This window comes from Saimiri boliviensis, chromosome 6 (assembly GCF_048565385.1).
Source record: "Saimiri boliviensis isolate mSaiBol1 chromosome 6, mSaiBol1.pri, whole genome shotgun sequence".
NCBI lineage: Eukaryota > Metazoa > Chordata > Mammalia > Primates > Cebidae > Saimiri > Saimiri boliviensis.
The window spans coordinates 70,543,211-70,555,882 of NC_133454.1; the positions used below are offsets into that span (position 1 = coordinate 70,543,211).

Consider the following 12,672-nt stretch of genomic DNA (forward strand, 5'->3'; position numbering starts at 1 on the left):
ATCTCAAAGGGCAGATTTGAGGACTCAGGCATAGTCCACTGGTCCCTAAGCCATGAGATGGAATACAGAATAAGCCCAGTACTGAGCTACTGCCTTTGACTGACCCTGGGCATTTTACTTTCCTTGTCAAATCTCAGGTTTCCCTCCTACAACACGAGGGGATTGAACCTCAGCTCAGGCTCAGCAAAGAGCTCACCATGTGCCTGGAAACCTGCCCCTCCTAGGCCCCTGCTCTGAGCCTCCCGTCTCCTCAGAGTCAGCCCCCATCCCCGAAGCCTGTGTGGCAAGCCTGCCTTCGTATTCCTTTGTCTCTTACTCCCTCTTCTCCTGAAACTCAAGGCCCACTCCTCATTCCTGTGGAACCCTTGCACAGCCTCCTTAATCTTCTATGACTCCAGTCTCCCGAGTTCTAATCCATCCTCCACATCCTACTGGAGCCATCTTTCCAAACTGTAATCTTTGTTTATGGGGGGGACAGGAACTTGCTCTGTCACTCAGGCTGGAATGCAGTGGTGCCATCCTAGCTGACTGTAGCCTCCAATACCAGCAATCCTCCCACCTCAAGCTTCCCAAGTAGCTGAGACCACAGGCATGTACCACTATGCCCAGCTAATGTTTTCTTGTTTTTATTTTTGTAGAGACAGAGTCTTGTTATGTTGCCCAGGCTGGTCTCAAACGCCTGGGCTCAAGTAATCCTCCTGCCTTGGCCTCCCGAAGTGCTGGGGTTACAGGTGTGAGCCCCTGTGCCCAGCTCTAAACCCTCATCTTTCCAAACCCAGCCTTTCTCCTCAGAGCAAAGCTTATTTCTTAGTCTAACACTGGCTGCTCATCACCACACACCTATAACCTACCCTATGGGCCCCACCCAACCACCCTTGTCCCCGCCCAGAGCATACCATGCTTTCATCCCTGGCACCTGCTTATGCACAGTTCCATCAGCTCAAATGCCTGGCAATAGCACTGCAGCGCTTGATTTGCAAAACATTCTCACATAGAGTCTCACTAAACCACACTTGAGCCAATATTGACATTATTATTACCCCCATTTACAAAGAGGAAACAGAGGCAGAGAGAGGTGAAGTCACGAACCCAAATACACACAGGTGGTACATGGAGCTGGGATTTGAGACCAGGTGGCTTTGGCCTCCATAGCTGATGCCCTCGTGCTGGGCCCACACTGCCCTCTGGTGGCAGCGAGGATGGTGGTGGTGATGAGTTTGCTGGAGGCCCAGCATTGGGAATGCATTCTGGCCTCTCCTCCCCTGAGCTCCATGGCCTCCTCTGCATGGTTGGAAAGGTGGCCCAGGTTCTCCCTGGACATATTTATAACCTCCTTTTGGCACTTTCTTTTTCCAGCCTCTCATGTCTGTCGGAGCCTCGCACACCTGGGGGAGTGAGGGCAGTAGGGGTGAGACAGGGAGAGACAGAGCTCCACCGTTCCCATGTTTCCAGGGCAGAGCAGTGCCGGGACAGGGTGCAGGCAGCCAGCCTCTGGTTCAGGGGGAACTTCGAGGGTTGGGCTATTTTCTGTTCTGAGCTTAAAAGCACTCCTGAAATACACGGGCTCCTCCTGGAGACATTTCTATGCCTCTCCCATTTCTGTGGAGGGACACAGTGGATGGACTGTGAGTGTCTGGACTTCTCCATGTTTCCAAGAGAGGGACAGTGGCTTGTGCAAAGTGGATGAAATGTTTATGACGTCTGCTTGTGACCCTTACCTCTTCTCAACTTGCACCACACCAGCTCAGATCTTGCACTTAAGAAATACCTGATGATCAATCCCCCATTTTACAGAAGAGAAAACAGGTTTTGGAGAGCTAAAAGCCAGGCTTGAAACCAAATTAGTCTGGCACCAAGATCGGAGCACTTAACCACTATACTTCCTCCCAGTCCCATTGGATGGGGAATAAATACTCCCACAGTCTCAGTATCTCCACAAAACCCCTCATCACTCCAGTCTTACGTGAGGATGGGTCCTCCCCCTGCAGTGCCAAATCTGCAAACTGACCTTTTCCTGCTCTCTTTCTACTCTCTCGATGCCCTGGGAGCCGAGTCACTGGCTTCAGAAGGTCTCCTCCTCCTCCTCCTCTGTTGCCCGTCCTCTTTCTCTCCCACTTCTTCATCCTCCTGCTCTCTACTGGCTGCTTCCTACCCATGAATGGTGGAAAATATGCTCAAATATCTCCGATTTTTAAAATACAGCAAAATTCTCCCTGACTTCTTGCTATGGTCTGAATGTTCGTGCCTCCTCAAAATCCATATGTTAAAACCTGGCCAGCTGTGGTGGCTCACACGGGTAACCCCAGCATCTTGGGAGGCCACGGCGGGAGAAGTGTTTGAGGTCCAAAGTTCAAGACCAGCCTGCGCAACACAGTGAGACCCTGTCTCTACAAAATAAACTAGCCAGGCATAGTGGCATGCGCCTGTAGTCCCAGCTATTGGGGAGGCTGAGGTGGGAGGGTCACTTAACTCCAGGTGATTGAGGCTGCAGTGAGCTATAACTGGTGCTACTGCAGTCCAGCCAGTGCAACAGAGTGAGACTTTGTATCTAAAAAATTTAAATGAATTCATGAATGAATAAATAAATTAAAATTTAAAAGGTCAGGCATGGTCTCAGCTCTCAGCTAATTGGGAGGCTGAGGCAGGAGGATTGCTTGAGGCCAAGAGTTCAAGATGAGCCTGGGCAACATAGCAAGATCCTGTCTCTACCAAAAAAAATTAAAAAAAAAAAAATAAAGCAAACCTAACCTCTAGGGTGATGGTGTTTCATGGTGGGGGCTTTGGGAAGTGATTGGGTTATAAGGGTAAATCCCTCTTGAATGAGATTACATCCCTTATAAAAGAGGCCTGAGAGAGCTTGTTGGCCCCTTCCACCATGGGAGGACACAGCTAGAGAGTGCCATCTATGAAGCAGAGAGCGGCCCTCACTAGACACTGGATCCACTGACACCTTGATCTTGGGCTTCCCAGCCTCCAGAACTATGAGCAATAAATTACTGTTGTTCATGAGTTACCCAGCTTAAGGTATTTCATTATAAAACCTTGAACTGCCTAGGACACATCTCACCAGCCTCCAACCATCCACATCTCTTTATAGCAAACATCTTGAAGATATCATCTATTCTCTCTCCATTTACTCACTCCCAACCCTCCATGCTCACTGTTCCACTGGCCTATTCACATCTGGGGCACCAGTGACCTCCTTATCACTAGACCCCACAGACACTTTTCATCCAGTTCTTGTCCTCTTGGACACATCAGCAACATTTGATGCTGCGGACCACAGCTGCCCTAGGGAGCCTCTGTGATACACACTTTCCTGTTTTGTTTCATGCTCCCTGGCTGTTGTTTCTCAGTATCTTTTGCAGACATTTCTTGTTCTGCCTCAGTCTCATGTAGCCTCCCCCCAGGGTTCTGTCCTTCTCACACTACACTCTCTCCCTAGGTGATCTTGTTCACTGCCATGAGCATATGCCTCCCAAGTCTTCACTTTCATCCACTCTCTCTCCTGAGCTCCAGGCATCAGTCAGCATCGCCACTATCTGTCTCATACCCAAACCAGAATACTGGGCATCATCTTGAACCTTTCCAGAATCAGTTGTCAAATTCTAACTATTCCACCTCTTGAAGATTCTCCAATTTTTTTTTTCCTCACTCTGTTGCCTGTGCTGGAATGCAGTGGCATGATCTCAGCTTACTGCAACCCCTCTGCCACCCAGGTTCAAGAGATTCTCTTGCCTCAGTCTCCCAAGTAGCTGGGATTACAGGCATGTGCCACCACTCCTGGCTAATTTTCATATTTTTAGTAGAGACAGAGTTTCACCATGTCCAGGCTGGTCTCGAACTCCTGACCTCAAGTGATCTGCCCACCTCGGCCTTCCAAAGTGGGATTACAGGCGTGACCACCACTCCCAGCCAGATTCTCTAAACTTTGATGGTTAAGAGGCATGGCTTTGGAGAGAGACTGGACTCTACACTAACTCGCTATTGGCCCAGCAGAAGGACTTAGTTGCTTAACCCTCTGAGCTCCCTCATCTATAAGACAAGAGTAATGGAAATTACTCATTGGATTAAATGAAATGAAGTATATGACTGCCAGGGCATAGCCATTAGTACAAATGAGCACTCAATAAAGGGCAGCTGTCATCTGCTATCATTGCCATTAATACTCCTCCCAATCTGTTCCCTCACCACCAAGCTCCCTGGCTGGGTGCCCTGCCTCTGGTCTCTCCCAGTCTAAGCCATTCTCCGTGCCACAGGGGGTATGAGCTTTCTCTCAAACTTGTAGCTGACTATGTTAGTCCCCTGCCTGGGCCTGGTTCTGGCTTTCCAATGTCCTCAGCTTCAGGACTCTCCTACCTCTGGCCCCTGCAAACCTCTTTAGCCATTCCTATTTGGAGACTCCCAGTCTCTCCTTCTATATTGCAGCTCAAACCAACTTCTATCTCCCCTCTAACACACCTTCTGCTTTTTCTGCACTTTGTGACTTTGTTTACCCCTTCCTTTGTGGCCCACTCTCTCTCTATTCATCTACTTAAAATATATGACCCATGAAGAGATGTCTTCCATGATGCAAGGTGGCTTTGTTTCCTCCTCTGGGCCCTTCAACTCTATGGTAGCAGAGATCACAGTGGATATGATGGATAAGGTTTTGACTGGCAACCCCACTAGACTGTGTCAATTCCCTGTGACCACGTACCCAGTGCAAAGCAAGCTTTATTCAATGTGGAATGAAGAATGAGCCTCAGTTATCCTAATGTTTAAAATGACAGCACTGGCAGCAAAGCCTGGTCAATCCAGAGGAGAGGAAGAGCACTGGGGGCTGGAGGAGATGAGGTCACAGAAGGCCCCCTGGAGGAGGTTGGGCACACAACTGTAAGGCCTCTGTATTAGTCTATTTTCACACTGCTGATGAAGCCATACCTGAGACTGGGCAATTTACGAAAGAAAAGAGAATGAGGAAGATGCAAAAGTGGAAACCCCTGATAAAACCGTCAGCTCTCATGAGACTTACTCACTACCATGAAAACAGTATGGGGAAAACTGGCCCCACGATTCAATTATCTCCCACCAGTTTCCCTCTCACAACATATGGGATTTATGGGAGCACAATTCAAGATGAGATTTGGGTGGGGACACAGAGCCAAGCCATATCAGCCTCAAAATGATCGAGAGAGCAGGAGAGCGAGGGTTTGGGAGACCGAGTGGCTCTCTATTCATCACGCTTATTCCTCCAGCTTCAATACACTCAAAAGGCCCCACCAGCCCATAGCACAGCATTTGACATTTACACAGAAAAGTTTCACAAACTTTTTCATTTGTGTCATTAGTTGGTGCAGAGGCTGGAGTGAGAGTTAGGAAATCTGAGACTTCCAATCCTGCCTTGTCCTTGGATTGCTGTGTGACTTTGGGCAATCCCTTTTACCTCTGAGCCTGTTTCCTCATCTGTCACATGTGGATACCGATGGTTGCTCCACATGTGGGAAGGTCCCCACAGACCATAAAGTTCTGTGTCCCACTGAGGACTATTAATCTTGTTGTTCTAATTATTAGCAAAGCCCACGGTAGGTGCTAACCAGCCACCTGGGAGTCGCCAGAAAATATTACTCAGGGCCCCAGTAAAAGGGGACTTTAGGGGTCAAGGCTCCAGCAGGCCAGGAAGGGTAGAGCTTGAGGGCTTAATGGAAGGAGGCTCAGCTCCAACCTTGTTCTTCCCACTGAGGCAGCGCCTGCTTGGGGAGAGGAAGGAGCAGCTGGCGTGGCCTGGGTGGTGCAGATGAGCTGGGCCGACCTGCAGAAGTCTCGGGTATGAAGGCTGGAAGTGAAGTGCCCAAAGCCAGTCATAGCCAAGGAGGGGCTAGGCCCTGGGAGGCCCTAGGTTTAGGGAGGTGGGTAGTTAGGGACCCTCATCCAGCTAGGAGAGGGGCCCTAAGAGAAGGGATCTGAGCCAAACTCTTGTGCTCTGATTTAAAGCATTCCAGGTATGCAGGCTATGCTGCTGGTTTGTCATCTGTGCGACAGTGGCTGGATCAGACCCCTCTCTGGGCCTCCCCCTGCCTTTCAGCAGCAATGCAGGAGCTGGACTAGGAGCTGTCTATAGAGCCCAGTGTTGTCTGATTCTGCCACAGCACTAGAGAGGAAGCCCTGAGGTGGTCAAGACAGTCATGGTCCAGTCTGTCTGTGGAAAACTGGAAAGCCAGGTGCCCAGTCCCTACTGACATGTTGGTTTTGTAGAAGGGCCAGAACACATCCAGGCCCCAGGGAGCCCCCAGTCTGGTGAGGGAAGCAGATGTGAACATGGACAGCCCCTGGTATTATCTGGGCTGCCAGACAAAGGCAAATACAACCTCCCACAGAGGACACTTGGGAGCCCTGGACAGGGAGCGGGCGTCTGGCTTCTGGTGTGGCTCCGCCACTAGCTCTGTGTGGCCTTGACCAAGGTCAGCCCCCCTCTCAGCTTTTTAAAACATTTATTTTAAAATTATTTATTATTTTTTATAGAGACAGGGTCTCACTCTGTTGCCCAGGCTGATCTCGAACTCCTGGACTCAAGCCAGCCTTCTACCTCAACCTCATAAAGTGATGGAATTACAGGCAGGAGCTTCTGTGCCCAGCCCTCTTTTACTTGAAAAAAAAAGAAAAAAAGGAGGGGGGTATTGGACTGCCTTGCTTGCTTTTAAGGACTCTTCTGGCTCCCATGTTCTGTGACTGCCCAGCGAGCTTTGCACCTCTAGCCTTCCCTGGTCCCAGTCAGTGCTGGGAACAGCCCCTCAGAATTGCAGCCACCTTCAGGGAAACGTTTGTAACTATTTAAATGCTGAAATAAAAGAAAAGAAAGACTGGAGCGGTGGCTCATGCCTGTAATCCCAGCACTCTGAGAGACTGAGACGGGCAGATCACCTGAGTTCGAGACCAGTCTGACGGACTGGTGAAACCCCGTCTCTACTACAAATACAAAAATTAGCTGAGTGTGGTGGCACATGCCTGTAATTCCAGCTACTTGGGAGGCTGAGGCAGGAGAATCGTTTGAACCCGGGAGGTGGAGGGTACAGTGAGCTGGGATTATGCCACTGCCTTCCAGCCTGGGCAACAAGAGAGAGATTCTGTCTCAAAAAAAAACAAAAAAACCCCTGCTGACTGATCTATTATGAGAAAAAGTTCAGTTTAAATCACATTAACCCATTTATTCATTAATTCATTTATTCAAAAATATTTATTTAGGGTTTACTATGAGCCAGATTCTGCCAGGTACTCAACATTTATGCTCAGGTCATGGATCCTGGCTGCCAGGACCTTCCTCACACAGATGTGCCCAGTCCACCACTTCTTTAAGTCAGGGACAGCATTTTCCCACCATTTAGAGCTTCTATTTTGTAATCAGTTCATGTGAAACTGTTTTAAATGCCCTCAGAACAAAACAAAAATTTATGGTTGTCTCTGAAATCAGTCTAAGAAACAGAACAAGGAAAATAAAACCTTTGGCCTAATTTTTCGCCAGGTGGAAACCAGAGCTTCCAAATTCTCGAGGTAGCCCAGCTCCACAGAAAGGGCCAAGGCCAGAGCCAGGAGGCCTGGTTTCCAGGACAAACTCTGACCCTGACCTGCTGTTGACCTGGGGCCGATCTCCCAAGCCCCATCCTCACTCCCACCACAGTTTGATTTCTTCACTGATGAGAAAAGGACAGGGATGAAAGTGTCTGCAGGGCCATTTCCACCCTTATGTATTCTGTGACCCTAGAAAGATTTTGTCAGGAGAGGGAAAAGCTGGAGGTGGCTTTAGGAAAACCAAGTGGAACTAGTGGAGATACGGCTGGGGTGGAAAAGGCAGTGACCCAGAAGTCAACATACCTTAGCTCTGCATAGCTTAGTTAGAGGGACCAGCCCAAGGCAAAGGGCGAGTCAGCGCCTTCCTGTGGTTCAGTTCCATTGGCTGACAAATCTCACTTCAGAGGTCCTGGGGCTGCTTGAACGTCCAGTAATCTTCTTCGGCAGGTTGGTCTCTGCAGTGCCTGGTCTCTCATGACACTGACTCTGAGACTTCAGTTCCCTGTAGAACCCTCTGAACTGAGTCCAAGGAAGGAAGTTTGGGTAGCAGGCATGATATGGCTGACAGAAACCTGCTGAGCTGCCCCAGCGAGAGGAGGGACTCACAGGGGGACATGGGAAGTACCCTAGGGTCTGCTTTTCCTTTTCTTTTTTCCTTTCTTTCTCTTTCTTTTCTTTCGTTCTCTCTTTTTCTCTCTCCTTCCTTCCTTCCTTCCTTTCTTCCTTCCTTCCTTCCTTCCTCTTTGAGACAGAGTTTTGCTCTGTCACCCAGGCTGGAGTGCACTGGCACGACCTTAGCTCACTGCAACCTCCAACTCCCAGATTCAAGCAATTCTCTTACCTCAGCCCCCACTTATAATCAGCTGGGATTATAGGCATGTGCCACCATGCCTGGCTAATTTTTATATTTTTAGTAGAGACGGGGTTTCACCATGCTGATCAGGCTGGTCTCGAACTCTTGACCTTGTGATCCACCTTCCTTGGCCTCCCAAAGTGCTGGGATTCCAGGCCTGAGCCACCCCTCCCCCACTCCTGGCCCAGATCTGTTTTTTAATGGGGATAGAATTCATTTTCAACTTGGGTTCCATTCAGGAAATAACTCCTTCTAACAAAAGCATGTACAGTGTCTCTGCCCTCTTAGAGTGACCAACAGAGGGGTTTCCCAGGACATGGGACTTTCAGTGCTAAAACCAGTTCTGGGCAAATCAATATGGTTGGTCACTGTCTGATATGACAAAGAGAAAGAATACAAAGACAGATCCCAGGGCATCCACCCAGGTTAGATGGAGACAGGCAGAGCAAGCCCCTGCACAGGCACACAGAAAGGAAGAGATTTTTGGGGTAAGCAGACAGCATTTTGTAGTGCTTCTTGGAGGAAGCAATTAAAGAGAAAGATATCACAGGAAAGGAATTCTCACATGAATGGAGAAACTAAATGGGAGAGACTAAAACAAAGGGCACTGATTCAGACGTAACATTCCCCGAAGATGCAGTGAGATGAGACTGGGGCGGAGCATAGAAGAGGAATGGAATCCAGAGCACCACAGAAGTCACTCTTCCAGCTGTCCCCAAAGAAGTTTTCCCAGCAGTTCTCTAGAGCTCATGAGCTAGGAGGAGTCTTTATTAGTGGCCCTTGACAATCCTCCAGGCTCAGAGGAACACACTTAACATCAAGGGAACCTTAGAATAAACCACATAGTTTTCACTCCGGCGTTTAGCTTCACTCACTCTCAATGAGTGATTCTGCTGTCTTCACAAGGTCCCGAAACAAACAACCCCTCAGGAATCGTGCCGGCATGTCTGGACCAGATGGGCTTATATCAAATGACTACAGTCAGGATCCTGGTGCTTAGAGTGGGCAAAGCCTGGTAAGTGGCTCATCAGCATTACCATACCAAGAAGATTCCTTCATCTGTGCTAGTGGGAACTGGCCTAAAAACCAGACATACTTAAAGGAACTACTTGAACTAATAAAAGAGCTACTTGATTTTTTAATTGGCATTTGAACACAAGTAGATGCCTTTCAGGCTTTTTCTCTCCGATAGATTAAATTTGCCCACCAACATTGCAACCTTATTTTTTAATTTTTGTAAGATAAGTTCTTGCTCTGCTGCCAGCTTGGAGTGCAGTGGCATGATCATGGCTCACTGCAGCCTCAAACTCCTATGCTCACCTTAGCATCTGGAGTAGTTAGGATTACAGGTGTACGTCACAATGCCCGACTGACTTTTTTGACTTTTTGTAGAAATGGGGTCTTACTATGTTGCCCAGGCTGGTCTCAAACTCCTGGCCTCAAGCAATCCTCTGGCCTTAGCCTCCAAGAGTCTTGGGATTACAGGTGTAAGCCACTGTGCCTGGCTGCAATCTTATGTGGTTCATTTATGTGGTTATTATTATTATTATAACCAATGAATCTAGGGTTAGAAGGTTACTTAAAGGTTTTGATCTAGCTGCTATCCAAGTATTAAATCTCTGCAGCATTTCAGACAAAGACCTCAGCCTTGCAACCTCTAGATACATGAAATTCACTAATTATCAAGCCTGTTTTTGCATTATGGAGTCAGTTTTTTGCTTTTTGTTTTGTTTATAGGTTTGTTTGTTTTTTGAGACAGAGTTTTGCTCTGTTGCCCAGGCTGAGTGCAGTGACCTGATTTCAGCTCACTGAAAACTCCACCTCTGGAGTTCGAGTGATTCTCCTGCCTCAGCCATGGTAGCTGGGGCTACAGGTATGTGCTACCATGCCCAGCTAATTTTTATATTTTTAGTAGAGACAGGGTTTAACCATGTTGGTCAGGTTGGTCTCAAACTCCTGACCTCAGGTGATCTGCCTGCCTCGGCCTCCCAAAATCCTGGGATTACAGGCATGAGCCACCATGCCCAGACCTCATGATGGGGTCACTCTGATGTTAAGAAATTTATTTCCCATGTGGGACTGATCTCTGGGTCCCTGAAGCTGCTAACAGTGGCCCCAGTTCTTTGTAAATGTTGTTCCTTCTCTTTGACAGTCCTTAGGTGTTTGTGTCCACTTCTGCCCCCAAAACAGGACCAGCTCTTTCTGCCACTGCTGTTAGACATCTCACCATTCTGGGAATCTTAATTGTGCAATACAATTCCTGGAACAAAGAAAATGTTGGGACTGAGATCCATGGTTGGAAAGAAAAGAGATACTACATGTTCTAGTGAATGTTTCCCTGATTACTCTGGTTTCCAGATGTTCCCAGTGTGTGTCTACAGACATCCAGCTCTGACCCACTGTGGGGGCCACAGCCTATAACAGATCAGAGGACTCCTCGCCTGTCTTCTACCTGGTCAGCCTCCCCTCTCTGCCAGAGTCCCTATTTCTCTAACCCGCATCATCTTCGTGATTTTCTTTCTTCTTTTCTGTTTCTTTTTCTTTTTTTAGATAGGGTCTCGGTCTGTTGCCAAGGCTGGACTGCAGTGGCGCGATGTTGGCTCACTGCAAGCTCCACCTCCTGGGTTCAAGCAATCCTCCCACCCCAGCCTCCCAAGTAGCTGGGATTACAGGTGCCCACCACCACACCTGCTAATTTTTGTATTTTTAGTAGAGACAGGGATTTGCCATGTTGGCCAGGCTGGTTTTGAACTCCTGGCCTCAAATGATCTGCCTGCCTTGGCCTCCCAAAGTCCTGGGGTTATGAACATGAGCCACTGTGCCTCAACTTGATTTTCTTCTTAAACTACCTACTCATCCTGGTGAGTAATGCCCCGATCCTGGTGATTGTGATGGCAGAACCCAGCCTCCAAGAGCCCATGTACTTTTTCCTGATAAACCTCTCAGCCCTGGACATCCTCTCCACTACAGTCACCATCCCCCAAGATACTGTCCCTATTTTTGCTTGAGGACCGCTTCCTCAGCTTCCCTGCCTGCTTCCTATAGATGTACCTATTCCACAGCTTCTCCTGCTCGGAAGCCTTCATCCTGGTGGTCATGGCCTATGACCACTACGTGGCTATCTGCCACCCACTGCACTATCCTGTCCTCATTACCCCACAGACCAGTGCTGTCTTGGCAGCCAGTGCCTGGCTCATTGCGCCCTTCCTGCCCATTCCAGAAGTGGTACAGACCTCCCAGATGGCATTTGACAGCAATGCCCACATCTACAACTGCTTCTGTGACCACTTGGCTGTGGTCCAGGCCTCCTGCTCTGACACCAACCCCCAGACCTTCACGGGCTTCTGCATCGCCATGGTGGTGTACTTCCTCCCACTCCTCCTGGTGCTTTTCTCCTATGCCCACATCCTGGTCTCGGTGCTTCACATTAGCTCTTGAGAAGGACGCTCCAAAGCCTTCTCCACATGTGGCTCTCACCTCCTGGTGGTGGGCACCTACTACTCATCCATTGCCATAGCCTATGTGACCTACAGGGCTGACCTGCCCCTTGACTTCCACATCATGGGCAATGTGGTATATGCCATTCTCCTCCTCTTCTTCTTCTTCTTCTTATTCTCCTTCCTCTTCTTCTTCTCCTTCCTCCTCCTCCTCCTCCTCCTCCTCCTCTTCTTCTTCTTCTTCTTCTTCTTCTTCTTCTTTCTTCTTCTTCTCCTCCTCCTCCTCGTCTTCTTCTTCTTCTTCTTTCTTCTTCTTCCCCTCCTCCTCCTCTTCCTTCTTCTTCTTACTCTTCTTCTTCTTCGTCTTCTTGTTTTAAACACCTCCTTTCTTCCCTGTATATGCCATGCCATTCTCACACCTATTCTCAACCATCTCATCTGCATGTTGAGGAACTGAGATGTCAAAGCAGCCATCACCAAGACTGCATGTCCCCTGAAGCCAGGGTGTTCTGGGGGTCCTGTATCCCTAGATCCAACTAATTCGGCTCCCAGGATAACAATGACAGCACTTAGCTCAGAAGAACAACTCAATAAATATTTTTAAATGAATTACAGCAATCTAATTTGGTTTCATTTAGTTGAGCAGACAGCTACAATCTGGTTCTCAAATACTGGATCAGAAAGTTTTCCCAATAGTTCTGTATAATTACAGACTTCACAATTTTCACCCATCATTAATGTAATGAGTAAAACTGTATCATTCAATCATTCATAAAAATATTTATTGGGTGTCAGAGACAGAAATGAACCAGACACAAATTGCTTTCCTGAAAATTT

At 48.3% G+C, this 12,672-nt stretch overlaps 2 protein-coding genes across 3 annotated transcripts in view; one reads left to right on the plus strand and one right to left on the minus strand.

The window, feature by feature from the left end:
• SLCO2B1 (solute carrier organic anion transporter family member 2B1) overlaps positions 1 to 12,672 on the minus strand; it is a 109,752-nt gene that overhangs the window by 67,314 nt on the left and 29,766 nt on the right. The window lies entirely within an intron of this gene.
• OR2AT4 (olfactory receptor family 2 subfamily AT member 4) lies at positions 11,182 to 12,037 on the plus strand (the record flags this gene model as incomplete). The annotated part of the gene is given in 2 exon segments (XM_039470333.2): positions 11,182 to 11,376; positions 11,378 to 12,037. Coding segments are annotated over 2 exon segments (855 nt in total), but the record flags the coding sequence as incomplete, so codon positions are not given.